At 37.2% G+C, this 19,581-nt stretch overlaps 3 protein-coding genes across 4 annotated transcripts in view; 2 read left to right on the forward strand and 1 right to left on the reverse strand.

Annotated features, from left to right (window-relative positions):
- Positions 1-2,696, forward strand: part of LOC136821847 (LIM domain-binding protein 3-like) — a 39,509-nt gene extending 36,813 nt beyond the window's left edge. For both annotated transcript variants that reach the window (XM_067078086.1, XM_067078084.1), the window contains one exon: positions 390-2,696. In XM_067078086.1, the coding sequence (XP_066934187.1) occupies positions 390-473 (84 nt within the window). In that variant the 3' untranslated portion in view covers positions 474-2,696. The remainder of the gene's footprint in view (positions 1-389) is intronic.
- The window catches only part of LOC136821844 (uncharacterized), a 386,618-nt gene that overhangs the window by 85,764 nt on the left and 281,273 nt on the right, over positions 1-19,581 (reverse strand). The gene's annotated exons all lie outside the window — the stretch shown is intronic.
- The window catches only part of LOC136821831 (uncharacterized), a 127,617-nt gene continuing 111,915 nt past the window's right edge, over positions 3,880-19,581 (forward strand). The window contains exons 1-4 of the mRNA XM_067078052.1: positions 3,880-4,064; positions 6,869-7,021; positions 18,589-18,759; positions 19,362-19,550. Of these exons, the coding sequence (XP_066934153.1) occupies positions 3,989-4,064; positions 6,869-7,021; positions 18,589-18,759; positions 19,362-19,550 (589 nt within the window). The 5' untranslated portion in view covers positions 3,880-3,988. The remainder of the gene's footprint in view (positions 4,065-6,868; positions 7,022-18,588; positions 18,760-19,361; positions 19,551-19,581) is intronic.

Raw genomic sequence — 19,581 nt, forward strand, 5'->3', positions numbered from 1 at the left:
GGCCTGGGGACGAGTTTTTTGCCAAAAAGAGGCTAAAACATAAAGTACTCAATAAAAAATTGCATTCTGGATGCTTCACATGTAATGTAAGCCTTATTTTTTGTTGTTGTTTACTTTGTAGTTTGAAACTTCAAAAACGGTCAAATCTTGCTGAAATTTGTTCCTTTGGTGAAAATCCGGGCACTAGGAGATGTACCGTACCATACCAGGGATATATTTTTGGCGCATCTTCGGGATCTTTCCGCTGTTTTTTCCAGACATATGAGCAAAAATACTGAAAGACAGAGTCTTGTTTTTTTCCAATAGGGAATGTGAAAGTTTAGCCATCATCCTACGGTAATTACGAATAAGTTATTTATAACAACACTTCTTCATCATTTTTACTTTAGCAATGTAATGCTCGCCTGGAAGGAAACAGTTTTTTCGTATCACGTGGAATGCCTTATTGTGGTCAACACAAAGGTGGCATGTAAATGGGGCCTTAAGTAACACAAACAATGACGTCACACTGTGGTGCTGCTGTTAAAGATACATTTACACAAGAAACTGTCAACAAAATGGGAAATGAAAACGCTATCAAGTATGATGAAAAACGAAATTGATTTTTTCCATTTCGGTATAGTGTAAGCCATGCCATATCAAATCTGGTGGAAATTAACATAATTTTCCATAAAAAGATTCGACATGTAGAAAGGTCTTTCAAGTGATTACATGCATGATAAAATGGGACCCAGTTGTACCAAAGTAGTAAAAAAACATGAATTGCTTGATGGAAGATATACAATGATTGGAAGGATATTTTAGAGTGGAATCTATTCGAGCTGTTGGTACAATACTGAATGATTGGGTAGAGATTGTTAATCAAAAGCTTTGGTCCAGAAAAAGTCTGCAAATTGGCGAGGAGTTAGGAAAAGTAAATTAATTTCAACATTTTTTAATATTAAGAAAATTGATATGTTTCCGTTGAAAAAAATTTCTATTTTATTATTATTAATGTCGGTTTGTTTATGATGTCCAAGATCAGTGTTTGACCAGTAATTTGTCTGTGTAAACATATCCAGCTTGTTTTTTCAACGTCCATCTAACGTTCATAACGTCCAAATAACGTTAGATGAACGTTAAAAGAACGTTGTGTGCAAGCTGGGTAGCGATTTTAATCCTTCAAGGATTTCCGCTGTTTATTCATGAATTTTGCATTCTACCAACGTCGCGAAGCCGGAAATAGAATATTTTTTCAGGCAAAAATATAACCCAAAACTTGTCCCAGGGTAGATTTCATTTTAACTCAACACCCGAATATTTTTTAGGTTTTTTGCTTTACAAAACTTAAAAAAAATATTTTTTTTGTCTTTTGTTAGTATCTTCATTTTGTTTGTTTGTTTGTTTGTTTCTTTCATTATTTATTTGATATGAACTTATACTTAGAAAAAAATTTTTGCTTTACTTTTAAATTAATTAATTTTATGCCAATACATAAATAATGAAATAATTTTTTTTATTAATAATTTTAAAAAATGTTTTATTAATTTACAAACCTACTATCTACCTTTTAGAAAAGTTTTTATGTTTTAAAATTTTGTTTTTTTTTCAAACTTTTTATTTGTTCTGTCGCGATCGTTATTCCCAAAAACAACGAATTTTCTTTTGTTAACATAAATTGTGAATTATTTTTAAATTCTTATTTTATCTGTCATGTTAAAAGTCACGTGACAACCTTTTTAACCAATGAGATTCAATTATTTGGATGGAAATTTCACACTAAAAAGTTTTGTTACACCCACAATTCAGTTTTTTCACCCAATTAAAAAAATTCGTGAATATTCATGACATAATGTTTTATACCCAAAAGAGACCGGGTGTTTGCCATTAATTTTGTATTCAAACAATAAAGCTAGTCGCAAGCGCCCGGTTTGCTTTGAGTATTTCTGTATAAAACATTATCTCATAAATTATAATCACACGTACTAAAATCCTGAGAGCAATTTCTAGTCAGTCATTTTTCAGGTACTCTCTTTGGGACTTTGCTTAAAGGCTGAAACCATAATTTTCTTCGAAATTTTGCCATTCCAAAAGTTTAAAGAACAAAGTTTTTAAAATAAAACTTTGTTGTCTTTCTTTAAATGAAACCCTGATAATTTCTTACTTTTATAAATTTATTGAAACAGAATTTAATTTTCGAAGAATATACCTTTTTCTACCTTACCAGCTGGCATAGAACGTTGTTTCAACGTTTATCTAACGTTCACAACATCCATATAACGTTAGATGAACGTTGAAACAACGTTGTATACCTTTTTCTACCTTACAATATATTTTATGCAACCAGTCGTTCACCAGATGCAAAACATTAAAAATTGGGGATTATTTTTTGACATATTGGACGATAGTATCAAAATTTATATATGTAAACCTTGGGAATTATATTTCACTATTGTATAATTTTTCATTGTATTTTTGTAGAATTCCATGTGCTCGTCATCTCTTCTCCCCAGCTGGTACACAACGTTGTTTCAACGTTAATCTAACTTTAAATGGACGTTGTGGACGTTAGAAAAACGTTGAAACAATGCTGTGTGCCAGCTGGGTCTGCTACTGTGTAGTTTTAGTTTTTTTGTAATTTTTGTTTTAATTTTATATGTTATTGCGTGTGTGTGTCCGTGTCAAAATCGTAAAAAGAAATGATTTTTCTATTTAAACATTCTTGATTTTTATATTTGTATTATTTTTCCAAATTTTCTCATCATGGAGAAATCATTATTTCAAATCTTTCTTTGGTCATAAATCGCCTGTAAAATTACATTTCTACATACATCAAATAACTCCCGTTCATTCCAGAAATCGAATACACGTTTTTTTTTTAAGAAACATGAAGCTCAGAATGCCTAAAAACTAAGAAACATCTAAGAAAGATCTAAGAAACATGCTGAGACTATAAGATGAGAAAATAACATTTTTTAATTCGTTTTTTTAAGAACCTGCTAAAAAAGTTTAGAAACATGTAAGAAACATTTAAGGCTCAAAAGGCCGATTTCTTAAGAAACATTGAGGCTGTTTGGTAAAACTAGTTTCTTAAAAAAAACGTGTACTTTATACTCGCTTAAAAATCTTCTACATGGTTTTTGGAGTGCTTTTAGACTCTATACTTCGTTTTTGGCCTGAAATAAGTTTTAAAATTTCCAAAATAATTAGACGCTTGGGCTGCAGCAGTCTTGGGCCAGATATAAGGGCTACCCTCACATTTTTTTCTTGGCAGCCTATTTAATATCTCTCTATAGTATATTAGATTTGAGGATTTTTTAACGCTTAGTTTTGTTTTTAAATAAGAGTTGAAATACTCTTCTTCGCAAAAGTATTCATTTTCTTCTTCATCAAATTTTTTCATTGCGGCGATTATTAAATTTTCAGACTCACGGATAATTGGCCTAACAGAATATGTATAACATGCCACAATTTTGTGGGTTACATCAAGTAGAAATTTTTATTTTCTACGTAGCAAATAATAAAAATTCCCTATGGACAGAGCCCTTAAGGATGATACTCAAAATGGGGTCTTTACTTTAATATGACAGCTATGAAAGTATCCTTTTCATTTTTAAAAGAAATTCAAACTTCAATGTATGGTTTCAAAAAAAGTTTTCAATATATTTGATATATAAACCAGCATCTGACTAAACACCTTCAAAACATCAGCTATGTACACAAAACCTTATGTACAAATAAGTATCGTTAAAACTATATACAGTCCCTTATTGTCTATATATTGATTTTTAATTAATAAAATAAAAAGTGTTCGAAATTTCATATTTTCCCGAAGATTTTTACTAATGATTGCTGTAAATATTGATTTGAATTTAACATTTGATTTTGATTTTGACCATCATTCGATGCCCAGCCGTGGCAGGGTAAAGAAGTAGTGTGTTGTTCTTTTAATTTTCGTGACATTTTGTGATTTTTAAAGAGAGTTTTTTTCGGACGCAGTTTACTGCACATGCGCACAATTATGAAAAGTGCTGCAATTGGAATTCTGATAGCTGCTGTTTTATCAACAGCGACAGCTCAAAAAGGTAAAAAAAAAACTTTTTTTTCTAAATAACCAGTAAATTTGTTGAGGCACGGCCCTTGTTATCTTTTTGAATCATTTTGCGTTTTAAATATTCTTTTTATTTTTATCCCATTGATCTTTAGTTTGATTTTGATTCAGCCATTCCAGGCTCACTTTTAGTAGTTTTGAGCCACGTGTGCTATATTATACCGAGTTTATGTATGTATGTTTTTCAGCGATGGAGACGGTAAGGTTCTAATTTGACTAGATCATGACCAGCTGAGGACGACGGCAAATCAGCACTTTTACCGTCTTCAGTCACTTTACCGTCCTCAAAAGCGCAAATATATAAACTCGCTAATTGTTCTTATGACCCAATAGCCCCGGGCATTCGCTTTGCGATTCAAAGGGTTCAAGCCGAAGTGTTTGTTACCTTATTTTCTTCACTTATAGTTTGATTTTGATTCAGCCATTTCCAGGCTCATTTTTAGTAGTTTTGAGCCTTGTAACTCTTATTATTGTTTTTTATGGCCCATTAGCTCCGGTCATTCGCTTTGCAATTTAAAAGGGTTGTACCCAGAGCCACTTGCGCCAATTTTGTATTTTACTGATGGACGTAATACAATTTTGTAATACTGCTTTTTTGAGCGCTATCAAAATCATCAAAAACGAGAACTAAGGGACTGGATATGAGTTTGGGCTAAATGTGCTTCGGCTGAACAGTGTGCCGTGGTTGGGTAGGAAATTTTGCCTAGGTCACGTGACATTACAATAGAATTACAGCGCACTTGACCAATCAGAAGCTTTGCGGGCTTTCAAAAATAATAGGAACAATATTTTTTCCGATATTAAATTTTTTCTTGCCTGCAATGGCTTAAAGCACGACATCTAGCCCTTCGGCTCTTATAAATTTGTGGTTGCTCCGCCGACAACCACCAGATGAATGAACTTACTCATATAATTGTTTGCTTGTAAAAAGTCCTACTGTAGGTTTACAAAAGTAGATCAATCTGTATCAATGTATAACAATCATGAGAAAAACACTGGAAGTTACTTCGGCTCTGCTGTCCCACCGTTTATTGAACATTGCAAATGAGGGCAAGGAAGAAAATAGCTGGGAATTTGCTTTTTCTCATAATTCTTGTCCATGATTGTAAGTTGGATATCTAACGGGGTAAATCTATTGTCAAAGTTAAGCGATTAACCTCAATTATAGAGTGCTAGAGACGATTGGTAAAATCTTTGGTGCAATGCAATGTAGGAAAATCAACCTTAAATGCTCTTACTTATTCTTCTTCAGTAAAACTTGTTTTCTAACAGAATTTTCTAAAGTTGACAGTTAAGAAAATTGGGTTACTTGTTAAAACTGAAACTCCTGAAAAATAGCCTTACTATACCCACCTCCGTGAAACTTCGGTTGGACCCCCCCCCCGCTTCCCGAGGGCTGGCTTATCAGGCCTCCCGCTACAAAATCCTTGACGCACGCATCTTGTGAAATTCCGTAATCTAAACCTTTCAGATATTGAAAATTTTCCTGACCCTCAAAAGCTTTCAGCTAGCCTATCTCTATCCCAACGCGCGATTTTTTAATCACTCTGTTTTTGAGTCAAAATACTATTTTTTTGACTTACCTACAACATTAGGGAGTGGTCATTATCTACTAGGGGGGGGGGGGTGGAGGATTCTAGGGGGGGGGGGGGTTCGAAATTTTTTTCGAGGGTTTAGGGGGGGGTTCCAAATTTTTTTGGGAAACTCAAGAGAAAATGTAGGAAGACTAATTTCATAGTTTTACGTTTGAAGATTTCAAAAAATTTTCGGCCTTACGGCCCACAACTCATAATTCATCTTATTGGATATATGTACATTTCATATTGGCATTATATTTGGGCATCATCGCCTTGCCCTTTTGGTTTGTAACATTGAGCTATGTGAGGGAAGTAGATTAGTGGCTCTCACAGCTCATCAGCAGAGTGGTTTGCAAAAGTACTTCTTAAAGGAAATTTGTCAAAACAAAGTGTCTTTTAGCTAAAATGGAGGTGAAAAATATTGAAATTTTCGCGCGTCGGCGCAAACCATGGTTGCGCCTCCTTAGCATCTGCTAATGTCTTCTAACTTACATACTAACAGGTTTTATAGGAAAATTTCAAACTCAGAGAATTTTATTTTTCAGACTCCTTTTAACAACAGAACAGCTTGTATTTTAGGGTCTCGAGTAACCAATCTTCAAAATGCCTCTGTAATGTCTGATGAAAAATGTTACCGCATCTGTATGAATTCTTTTTCGCGTAAAAATTTTTCTAGTAGGGGGGGGGGGGGTGCGAAAAAATATTGGGCCTTATGAGGGGGGGTTCGAAAAATTTTTCCAGGTTAGGGGAGGGGGTGCGAATTTTTTTTTGGATTTTTCAAAATATCCTCCACCCCCCTCTAGTAGATACTTTATGACCGCTCCCTTACAAGGGTCTCTGGCTCTTCTGGGGGAATAAATTGTAAAAAATATACAGTCGGAACGGTGTGTCAAGGAAAAAGCCATGGTCGTCTGGCAGGTAAAGCTTTAGCGTGTTGACAAATGAAAATTTCTGAATCTGGTGTGCCAGAGAGGGCAACCTGGGAATGCAACTGACACAAAGGGTGCAAAGAATTTTAAGACTGCCCGGATCAAGCTTTTCTTCGGAAGCACCCGGTTCCCGATAATTTATTTTCGTGTTTTTCACATGAAATCAGAGTTATGGCGGGAAAAGAAAAACCATGCTTGCTGATTCAAAATTTTTTTGTCGCGCACGCGAAGTGGAATCAGTCATATTTTTACTTAATTTTTTTTGTAAACAGGAGGATGGTCAGGCTGGTCAGAATGGAGCAGTTGGGGCAAAGGACTTTGTTCTGGTAACCAACGTATCAAGACACGAACATGTACTAATCCGCTGCCAAACTCTGGAAGTGAATACTGCGATGGAGAAAATGCAAAACAAGAAGATGGACCAGGTTTGTTTTCGAAACTTTCTTGAGTTACTCTAGCTTCTTTTTGGTGTGGGTATATTGCCCATTGTGGGTTTTTATTTTGCCTGGGCAAAATTTTTATATTAGCTACTACCTAAATCAAAACAAATGTTTTGTGTGTGTATAAAGCCTGTGTTTTGGCGAAGACGAAGTCTTTGAAATAAATGCGGTTGACACATATATTTTAAGCTAGAAAAGGAAAAACACAAACTAATTTAGAACTATATACAAACTCGAAAGCTTAAGCTAAGATAAATCTCGATAAATCTCGATAGATCAAAAATATACAAATGTACAATACAAAACTATACTTACAAATTTCGTCACATATATTCACGATTGAATGCCAAAACAAATGCACGATATGCAAAAATCCCAAAGAATATCTCAAAGTTCGAACGAAACTCAAAACATTTCTGTGTTAATAAATTCGAGAACGATTTTCTCTGACACGTCTCATCTCAACAAGTTTCTCAAGTGAAGTGCAAAAAAAGGCGATGGAAAAAACCTATACAGTAAAAAACTAATTAAAAATAGACAAAAGACGCACGATACAATACACATGACGATACGCACAACACATAACACTAAAATGCTAATTACCCAACGCAACATCATTAATTAGCCAAAACACTCCCCGGCAGAATTTGGGACCATTCTTAATCGGCACCTTCCAATAAGTAACATTTAGCCGCCGGGCGTGTGTGGACGCCGTTTTTTGTTTTTAAAATTACTTTTCTCACGATACCATCGTTTCCTGGAAATGTTTTCATTATTCTTCCAATCGGCCATTTCTGTCTCTCGACCGTATTATCAATATAAACAACGACGTCATTTACGCGTAACGTGCGGGTGTTTTCGAACCACTTGAGACGTTTCGTAAGTTGAGGTAGATAATTACTCAACCAAAGCTGCCAAAATTTCGAGGTTGCAGCCTGCACTTTTCGCCACTTTTTTCTAACTCTTAACTCATATTCCGGTACAATCTCTTCAGGAACGGATACCTGACCGGTTAAAAAATGACTTGGTGTGATGACGTCAATATCATCTGGGTCATCAGTTGTTGAGGTGAGTGGGCGACTGTTCATGAAAGATTCGACCTCCACAAGGAATGTTCTTAAGCATTCTTCGTCAAACAATTTCTCAGTAATAACCGTTTTCAAACACTTTTTGGCAATTTTAACCATGGATTCGTATATGCCTCCCATCCATGGAGAAGCAGGTGGTAATAATTTCCATTCGATCGACCAATTCGAGAGGGAATTCAAAAGCTTGTGATCATTCAAAACGTTGATCGCTCCAACGAAATTCGTACCATTATCGCTGATCATCTTCTTTGGTTTGCCTCTTCTAGCTATGAAACGTCGAAAAGCTAGGAGGAAGCAATCAGTGGTTAGATCGTGTACAAGCTCAAGGTGGACAGCCCTTGTCGTCAGGCATGTCATTAGGGATACCCATCGCTTGGCGGTTGCTGCGTTCGAACGTGTAGCGTAGCGATTGAGTTTGATGATCATCGGGCCAAAGTAGTCGACACCACAATACGTAAATGGATGTTCGTTCGTTGCCAGACGTTCTTTTGGAATATCGCTCATCATTGGGAATTTTGTCGTCGCTCGGATGATCTTACACGCACTGCAGTTTCTAATTATAGTTCTTACAAAGTTTTTGCCTGATATCAACCAAAATTGATTTCGAAGGATTGCAAGTGTTGCTTCACGTCCACAGTGGAAGTTTGATTCGTGGAAATGCAGTGTAAGGATTCTCGCGATGGGATGTTTGCTGCAGATGACGATTTGATGTTTACGAGTGTAGTCGACTTTTGCATGCTTGATACGACCACCAACACGAAGGATGCCATCATCATCTACGAACGGTTTGAGTTGAAGAAGTTTTTTGCTCTTCATAGCAGTTGTTTCGTCTGTGAATGATTCTCTTTGTGCGATTTGGATGATGACCTTCTCAGCTTCTTCTAATTCGTTTGATGTAAGAATCTTCCAATTGATTGGTTGCGTCTTTGATTTTCGAAAATTGCGTTTGATCTTCAACAGCCATGCGACCTGACGTTTGAGCTTCGACCAAGATGAATAGTGATCCCACTTGATAATGTTGCTTCTTTCGTTCGTCTTGTCGTTGGTTGTGACTTCATTGGTTGTTGTCATCTTGTTTGTGATGATGTCATTCGACGTAGCTGAAACAGTAGAAGACAGAAGGGCCAGAACATCGTTGGCTCTAATGTCTCCTTTTTCATGAAGAATTGGAGGTCCATTGAACCAGCGATGTCCAGCAGAGGTAAGTTTAAATGGTGATACGTACCTCGTGCAGTCATCTGCTGGATTGTCGTCTCCAGAGATGAACTGCCAATCTTTAAGGTCGCTGTTGGTTCTAACTTCATCCAATCTGTTCATCACGTACTTGGAGAAGGTTGTTGATTCGTTCTTGATGCATTTAAGAGTGCATTCAGAGTCTGCCCAGAATGTTGTTGATACGATCTCGAACTTGGTTTCTTTCAGAATGGTTGTTTTCATGCGACTTCCAATAACTGCACCTTGTAACTCCAATGCTGGCGTAGTAGTTGATTCCGTTTTGGTCTTTTTGAGTGGAGCAAGTCTTGATTTCGACATAACCAATGAACACTGAACTGACTCTGGAGTTACGAAACGTAAGTAGGCTACTGCACCATAAGCGTCATCAGAACCGTCAACGAATACATGTAATTCTGGTGCGTTATGAACTTCTGGCTGATAACCACACCATCTTGGCACTGTAACACCATCAAGCTGTTTGATCTTGGCTTTCCAGTCAAACCATCTCTTTTTCAAGTCGAGTGGTAATGGCTCATCCCAATCGAATTTACGTTTCCAAAGCTGTTGGATGATAAGCTTTGATTCTAGGACGACTGGTGTGAGAAATCCAAGTGGATCGAAGATGGTTCCAATTTGGGAGAGGATTCGTCTCTTTGTTGGCTCACAATCAATCAGGTTCACGGTGAAGATAAATGAGTCTTGATTCGGATCCCAGAGGAGACCAAGTGTTTTCTGTCGAGGAACTTGCTTGTTGATGTCGATAATTTTAGGAGATATCTTTTCGGCTGGCAGATGTCTTATCAGTTCAATCTCGTTTGATGACCATTTCGTAAGGTTGAAACCACGTGTTGATAAAACACAGTTGAGTTGTGTGGCTTCTGAGATGAGTTGCTCAATGGTGTAGAACGAACCAAGGTAATCGTCAACGTAGAAATTACGGAGGATTTCATCACGGATGCTTTCGATGTCTGTCTCCTCAGCACACGACCTGAGAGCGAAATTTGCGATACAGGGTGAATCTTTCTTTCCGAACACGTGAAACAACAATATACAATCTTTAACCTCCCCACCAGGATCAAAGCGATAGAGGAATCTCAAGGTGTCACTGTCTTTCGGTGATACCTTGACTTGGTTGAACATTTTCTCAATATCTGCTGATGCTGCAAAGCGACCAGCTCGAAAACGATGCAGCACGGCCACTAAGCTGTTCAGCAGGTCTGGTCCAGCAAGAAGTTTGTCATTCAGAGATGTCCCTTTGAATTTTGCAGCAGCATCGAATACGACACGAACTTTTCCAGGTTTGTTGGGATGTGTCACTCCATGATGTGGTATGTAATTGGTAACGTCAGATCGAGATTTGACTTCAGAATCGGTTAGAATACGAGCATGACCAAGATCGATGAATTCTCGAATAGCAGTGTCGTACATACGAGCAAGTGTTGTGTCCTTGGCAAGCCTTTTTTCTAACGAGTTGAGTCTCTGCATTGCGTAATCTCTATTGAAAGGCATTTTTGGATGGTCTTCTTTCCAAAGTAGATCAACTTCCATACGATTGTCGATGATTTTGGATGTCTGTTCCAGCTTCTCGAGGGCTCGCTGGTCGATAGGTGCAAGATTGCTCTTGTGCCAGTCTGGTAGAGTACCGTAAGATTCCATCTGCCAAAAACGTTCGATTTTGTCGGAAATCTCGTCTTTCGATCTCTTCAAAAAATTGCTGGTGACGATTAGCGAAGTGAAAGCTTTTCCACCGAACAACATCCAGCCGAGCTTTGTCTTGACTGCCGATGGTTGATTTCTTGTACCAGTGACTGATTGTTCTTGCACGAGAAGATATGATAAGTCAGCGCCAATGAGGATTGTGACGTCTGAATCATGAGGTGTTGGAAATGTAATGTCTTTCAGGTGTTGAAATTCTGTTTTCACTTTATTGATGTCGTACCTATTTACTGGTACGTCAAGGTTCTCAATTACCCAAACGTTGTCGAGTTTCTCTTTGGTTTTGTTGTCGTGTGATTCAAGATTGAAGCAGACTCTCTTTGATTGCAGACTTGTCTCCTTTGATAATACGTTCGACATTCGAAGAGTTTCTTTCTTACCGGATAGGTGTAGAGCCTCGGCGGTATCAGCACGAATCAAGGTACTATCAGATCCAGAGTCGAGGACTGCATTGGTTTTGATGCTGTATTTACCATTTGATAATACGACAGGGACAATTTGAAGGAAGGTCTGGTTGGTAGTAGAACATTGCATACTTTTTGCTGATCCAGGAGTATCAGTGGTAGTGGCTGTATCTCTGTGAAGCAAAGTGTGATGTTTTTTACCACATCCGTCCTTGGTACATGTAAATTTGGATGGACACTCTTTAATGAGATGATTGTTAGAGAGACAGTTGAAACAAAGTCCTTTTTCTCTCACGATTTTCTGTCGATCGTCTGTAGATGCATTGAGGATCTTTGGACATTTTGATATTTTGTGGTCTTTGGAGCACAGCCAGCATTTGAATTGCCTACCGACGAAATTGTTTCGAAATTTTGGGTTTCTACTTTCTTTGTCTTTCGGTGACTTCGACGTTTTTTCATCACTGATGATCATGGCAATGGGATTGAACAACTCTTTGACGATACATTCGAGCCAGTTGACAAATACGTAGAGGTCAGTCAATTTGGGTTGATCGTTACCATATCTATTAAAGAATCGGAACTTGTGTTGTATTGGAATGATAGATACTGCTTTGGCGACGGTTTCTGGATTGTTGTAGCTACTGTTGCCAATGGATTCGAACCATGCCATTGCTGTCTTCAACTGTTGGTAGAAGTTTCTCAATCCTTCATGGTCGGTTATGGTGATTTGAGGTCTGTCAAACATTTCTTTCAGCTTGAGATGAGCGATGACGTAAGGGTTGCCATAATCACGTTTTAAGGCCTTCAGTGCTGTCGCGTAGAAGATAGAATTGGTTCCGATCGATTCAATAGAAGATCTTGCTGGTCCGTCCAGTACACTAAGTAGTCTTTCCATTCTAATAGTGTCATTAAAACTACTTTTCAAATGAATCCTGGACTTGAAATTCTGTATGAATTCTGGCCATTGCAACGAACTACCATCAAATCGTTTCAACTCAATAGGTGGCAGGTGTCTTGACTCGCACTCTACTTGGATCACCCTAGATGCCAACGTATTGTCTACTGGAATCTCAGTCTCTTTATATTCAATCAATTCATCAATAAATGCATCACAAGGCTCGACCTGTCTGTGACTTGCCTTTAACTGTGTCGATGGTTGTTGATGAGACAATGGCTGACTATTTGTAGCTTTGATGGATGGTTGTTCCAATGGCTGACTGTCTGGTTGCTTCTGATGACAACTTTTGGCAGTGGCTGTGTGATGAATCTTGGTTTCAGGAGAGCGTTTCTTGGGTAAGAGTAAGTGGCGAAAGGATGAAACTGAAGATGCACGAGATGAAGCATAACGAGTGTGAAGTTCCTTTGATTGATTGTGGTTGATGGGAAAGTGGTGAGAAATGACTGACTTCCTATCCTCCTCTTCGTTCTCTATCTGGTCTCTCTCGAGTTTGGCGTTCGACTTGATTATTTGAAGATCGAGTTTAAATTTGTCTTCTAAAAACTGATGTTTTAGTTTGGCGATCTCACTGGCCTTCTTCATGGTAACATCTCTCAGCTTGTCTGACTTTGTTGACGAAGTCTTTCCTGATGAACTGACTGAACTTTGGCTGCTATGTTGTGATGATGCCAGAGGGATGTCTCGAAATAAGGTTTCATATTGAGGGAAAAGCTGAGATGGGCGTGGTTTCGTTTCAAGTTGTGAAGCAGTAGAAAAAGGTTTGGCAGATGTCTCTTGAGGCAGTAGAGGTGTTTCTAGGTGTGATGGAATCGGAGGTGTCTGGTGGAATTCAGGACTTGGATCAATTGTGTCGATGAAAGACGGGGCTGTTACGAAGCGACTCAAGGATGGTGGGGCTGAAAGTGCGACTGGAAGTACAAATTGGGTGTCTGGTAGATCTGGTAATGATAAAGTTTCTCGTTTGTTGGCCCAATTCCTTTGAGTAATATGTGTGGCCATTCCATCTAGTCTATTTTCAACCCTTTCTTGATACTCTTCAAGTAACTTGCCATCAGTAGCCCCTGCCTCAATCAAGAGCTCCTCCTGGGCTGCAAACTTTCTAAATGTGTCACTCAACTGTCTTCCGGTCTTAAGGATTTCTTCACGTGTAGCCTGGACACTTATAAGATGATCTAATCGACTGAGATACTTGTTGATGAACGAGAGCTGTTGTTGACGGTTAAACGAGAGATCCATACTTGGATGACGACTAGGATTCGATAAATCACGTGTCTACGTAGGATTCGGTAAATTACGACTGAGGATTCGATAAATCACGACTAAGGATTCGGTAAATCACGACTAAGGATTCGATAAATCACGACTAAGGATTCGATAAATCACGGTAGGATACGATAAGCGAAATTTCTTAAAAGTTTGTTTTGGCGAAGACGAAGTCTTTGAAATAAATGCGGTTGACACATATATTTTAAGCTAGAAAAGGAAAAACACAAACTAATTTAGAACTATATACAAACTCGAAAGCTTAAGCTAAGATAAATCTCGATAAATCTCGATAGATCAAAAATATACAAATGTACAATACAAAACTATACTTACAAATTTCGTCACATATATTCACGATTGAATGCCAAAACAAATGCACGATATACAAAAATCCCAAAGAATATCTCAAAGTTCGAACGAAACTCAAAACATTTCTGTCTTAATAAATTCGAGAACGATTTTCTCTGACACGTCTCATCTCAACGAGTTTCTCAAGTGAAGTGCAAAAAAAGGCGATGGAAAAAACCTATACAGTAAAAAACTAATTAAAAATAGACAAAAGACGCACGATACAATACACATGACGATAGGCACAACACATAACACTAAAATACTAATTACCCAACGCAACATCATTAATTAGCCAAAACAGCCTGAAAAAGGTTATAACAGTGCAAATACTCCTTTAGGTGAACAAGACACGATCTATGAGGCCCCCCTAGCGGACCCCAAAATCACGTCATCGCGCCAATTTTTTTTCGATTTCACGCCATCACGCCTGAAAAATTTGATTTTCACGATCACGCTAATTTTTTTCAATTTCACGCCATTATGCCTAGAAACTTTTGTTTTCACGCTCGTATTCTCTGGATTGATTTAGTTTTATTTTAGACCACGTTTAGACCCATTGGTATGGATAAAATGCCGCTATGAAAACTTAATTTTTGCCTATAAATAGGCACCGTGAGTGGTCCTAAATCCGACAGCCCTGCCTAAATCCGACAGTTAGGGAAACCATCCAGGATCCTGCCATTCTATAAGCCAGCAAAAACTAAATGCCATTTGTAAACTTAAGTTTCTTACCATTTTCCATCAAAAACAACCAAAAACATTGCTACTTCCCAAAGCTGGAGACCAAAACAAATTATCTTCCAAGATTATGGCGCCCTTTTGGATCTATTGTTATGGCCATCTAAAATGGTGGAAAGAGTTGCGGAAAGACAGGGGCGCCCGCTAGCTTCGAGGGTGGTAACGCCAAAACGCCCAATATGATCTTCCAACAAAAAGCGAGTTAGTTACCGCGCGAGTTACGTCATACACTCCACCGCAGCGCACAACGAACGGTGTTTTAGTGAATATCAATAATTATAAGAATATCTTATGTGCTTAAATTCAGTAAACTTTGAGTGCTTCATTGAATATTAAGAAGATAAGAAGATAAAAAATGCGCTGGATAATTTTCATTGTAACAGTTTGGTCAATCATTTCTAAAAGTTTGAAAAAAATTTTCCGACGCAAAAAAAAACTTCAGCCAATTAAAAGCACAGTGTGCTTATATTTACTATGTTTGCTACATCGTCTAGGCTAAAAAAGTGCAAAAAGACACGAACGTCATTTTTTAATTAGTGTTATTTATGATTTTTTTAGATCGCGGTTGCGTACAGGAACTCGCCAAATGTTCCTAACTGTCCGACGTGGTCTTTCAAAGATACAAACTAAAATAAAAAAAACCTTTTGCTGTGACGCAACGAAAATACCAAAGTGTCAACTAAACTGGGAAATTTGATACAGTAAACCAATTGAACCAAATAATTAACAATAATTGCTTCTTATACGAAACATAATATTTTTTGCAATATGTCAAACATCATAAATGATAATAAAAGGTAATTACATTCAGACTTTTACAACTCACACTTTTTGATTACATTATTGACATTTTGACATTATAGCCATCTTGTTAGATGTTTTGAATTTGTGTTGAGAATTCTTGCAATAGTTTTTCGTTCAGCTTGGAGAAGGAGTGTTTGTAAACATAGAATTTTTTTTCATAACCTTTATTTGGGGGGTCGGAATTAGGCAGGGCTGTCTGATTTAGGACCACTCACGGTATGTGTTTGATCATCGATCAGTTTTTTGGCATTCTCATTCGTGTAAGTCAAGAATATATCATTTTTCTTAATGGAAACACCCGAAAAATCTGGAAGAAATTTGACCTGTTTTTCCATATTTAGTAATACACAGGGGTCAACTTCAAGTTTTTTGGGTGTTTCCGATAGGAAAAATGACGTTATCTTGACTTATGCATATCAAAAATTGTTTGACAACTGGTGGGTCACATCAAAGGAACCTGGTTTTTAGGACTATTTAAGCAAATTGACAAAGCCCACGGGGTGGGCAACGGAGAAAATTTTTGAATTTTGAAGGGTTTAAAGTGCTATTTTAGGACCCATTTCATTTCAATTTGAAAAATAATTCATGTAAAAATAATGGAAATCTTTTAAAAGTACAAAGTTTTTTGGTAAAACATGAGGGGCCATGCCCCCTTTGGCCCCCTGTTGACGGGACCCATTGGCATTAATTGTGAATTAGCGTGAAAAGTTTTCAAATGGGGAACGAGGAGGTGCAACCATGGTTTGCGCCGACGGGAGAAATTTTCAATTTAGTATGGCTGCAATCGCCCTCATTTACTCTCTTTTTTCCAAAATATGGTTTAAACATCACAGGATTCCTTTGATCAATGCCAATCTGCTCAAAATTACACCTCATAATGAACCTGTTGCTTCTTTCTGTTTAAGCCTTTGCTATGAATATATATTTTCATGAAATAAAGGACCCGATGTCTTTGATGCTTCTAAGAATAAGCATCTAAGAAAGAGAGGAAAATGTTAGTTACGGAGGAAACGCAACCATGGTTTGCGCCAACGGGAAAATTTTTAAATTTGGAGCCTCTCATAGCATTCAACTTTATTTTGAAGACTAGCTAGCAACTGCTAAAGACAATTGGATGTTACAAGGATAAATGGCAGATGTTTAAAACTGTTTGCACTGCTTCTTTTATGTTTTAAAAGGAGAGCTATAGGAGGCCCCACCATATTTGGGGCCGACCAAGAAAATTTTGAAATTTAAACCTTCTTAATTGGCTAAAATGGACATAGAATTACGATTCAAATAATAGATATAACTTTCACGATCTTGCTGAACTGCAAATTTCACGCCATCACGCCTAAAAAACCTTGATTTCACGATCACGCCGGCACTTCATTTTCAAGTCATCACGCCGTTTTTTTCAAAATTTCACGCCATCACGCCATGAAAAACCCTCCATCACGCCAACCGCTGGGGGTATAACTAATTACTCCACACTTCAGTGGATACAAGTAAAACAAGGGGGGAATTATCTTAATATAATAAATGAGTTTATGAAAAATGTGTAGCTGAGCTGTTATTCTCAAATCTTGCCAGGGGTTGATTCGAGTATGAAAGAGGGATTTTGTGCGGTTTTAAGACAAATAATCTTATTGTCTTTCGAAAAAGCAGTTGATGATACGTTGTGGTTTTGATTTATGTTTAAAATTTCATTTTCATCTATGATTGAGCGTGAAAATTAGCACTACCTTTCGATAAATCACAAAAATGTACGTAATGTATTATGTGATAATTCAATAGAACTAGATAAAACCCCGTTCAAAAAAGTCCCTACAGTGACTTTTTAACGAAAATAATTCTGACGTCAATTATTCAAACACCATGTGACATAAATTTTTGAACTTTGGAGGGCGTGGTATTATACTTTCTACGAAAAAGTTAGTAAAAGTATAGGTTTTAAATAGTCTATGCACAGGTAAAAAAATGGAGGTCTTCCTCGCGAGAAGTGGATATAAGTTGTTGCCCTGTAAGTTCAGATATACCCATTATTATTTGGTCTTTTAAGACGCGTCATGTCGACCTCAAATTCGTAAATACAGCAACATTTTTTATATCTTTTCCATTCTTATACACTGTTGATATATTGACGCTCTTAATTTGACGTTTTACTGCTCAATAAGTTCCCGTTTGCGATAAAATTGAAATCGCTTTCAAACTTCCTGAAGTAACTCTCATAATTGAAGGTTTATATTTACTAAGCTCATATTTATGGTGAAGATCTCAAGTCTCATTCTCTTATTCCATTTGTAGCATAAAAAGGTATTTACGAGATATCTTCACACTCGATATACTCCCGCAATTGATAAAAAACTAATTCAAATCCCCCTTAAAGATAAAGATAGAGATCATTAATAATACAATCTTTGTCATCCTAAGGGCTTTTGATGCGCAACTAAACAGGCATAGTATTACCTATAAGTAAATTTTTTTCTTGTAATATCAAAATTAGAAACGTGGATCTTCATTCAGCAGGAATCAAAACTTTTGAGTGCACTCATAGAAATAAACTTGCCAGATTTACCATTTTACAATCAAACTAAATTATTTTTGTTAAGAATTTTGTAAACACTTTAAAAAACTTCTATCAAAGTGATCCGTTTCAGCTAAAATGGTTGCCAAGACCACACAATTTTTTTTAAGCTGGAAAAGCTGGAAAGCCTGCTCTGGGTGTAGATGACATAACTACCATTAAGTAACCCATAGAGCAAATCATTGTATTAATTGCATTACCAAGATAAAAATCAATCAGGCTCTGTTTGAATTGTTACTCCCCCAGCAGGAGCAGCATATATTAAGTTTAATAGGAAATTCAAGTAAAATGATTATATTTCAAAACCAAAAATTCAATTCAATAAGATAAGTCAGATAAATAATGTCTCAGCTTAGTAGATGAAGCGCTTGTCTAAATGCTCCATTATTTATAAACTTTTATGATCTAAATAAAAGCAATCAATAAATTAAACACTCTCATTTCAGTCGATGGAGGTCTATCAGATTGGACACAATGGAGCACATGTGAGAAACCTTGTGGGGGGTCTATCGTCAACAGAACACGTGTTTGTGACAACCCTCCGCCATCAAGAGGCGGATCACAATGTTCAGGCAAAACTGTGGAAACCAAGATGGAATGTGTTATGTCATGTCCAGGTAGGAAAGGATCTGCAAACAAAATATTAAATTATTTTAAGTTCCTTTCTTGTACTAAGTTTTGTGAAGTGAATACAGTCGCTCTCATGTTGTCTTCTGACCAGCCACCAGAACCCTTGGAAAACCAACGGATCCGGCCAGACTCAAACTCACAACCATGCCATTTGTAGGCATTTGCTCTACCATTGAGCTACGGGTCCATGTGGAACCCGAGGACTCAATTGCCACTGGGTAGAGCTGGAAGTGAATTCTTGTCTACTGACCGGACAGAGACGATGAATTGGGAGAAATCAATCTCCACATTAAGTTTTGTGTAACCTACGTAACAAACGAATTTTCTTAATTGGTTGCTAGAGCCTTGACTCTACTCAATCTACTCAATTTCAAAATTTTCTTTCTTTGACAACCAGTTTGATACAATATTCAGTTAAAAGATCTGTCTCAGACGGATTTTCATCTCAGTGAAGTATATTTGAATATTTTTTTTCACAATTCACCAAAATACCAGAATCATTAGCTAATTTGCTTTGTGAAAACCAATTACTGTCACAGACTTAAAAACCTTGCTTTGACCACTGGATATTTTTCACTTTTTCTTTTAGAATCTAAGACAGATGGTTCTTGGTCTCCTTGGAGTGACTGGACTTCATGTCCGAAGCACTGCACAAAAGATGGCGGATCATCGATCAAAAGATACAGACAGTGCAACATGCCACCACCGATGTTTGGAGGCAAACCTTGTCCCGGAAATTCAACTGATGAAATTATTGGTTGTTTTGACGTGTGTCCAGGTGACATATTATTTTATTGATACTATTATTT

This window comes from Clytia hemisphaerica, unplaced genomic scaffold (genome assembly GCF_902728285.1).
Source record: "Clytia hemisphaerica strain Z4C2 unplaced genomic scaffold, Clytia hemisphaerica genome assembly, whole genome shotgun sequence".
Lineage (NCBI taxonomy): Eukaryota > Metazoa > Cnidaria > Hydrozoa > Leptothecata > Clytiidae > Clytia > Clytia hemisphaerica.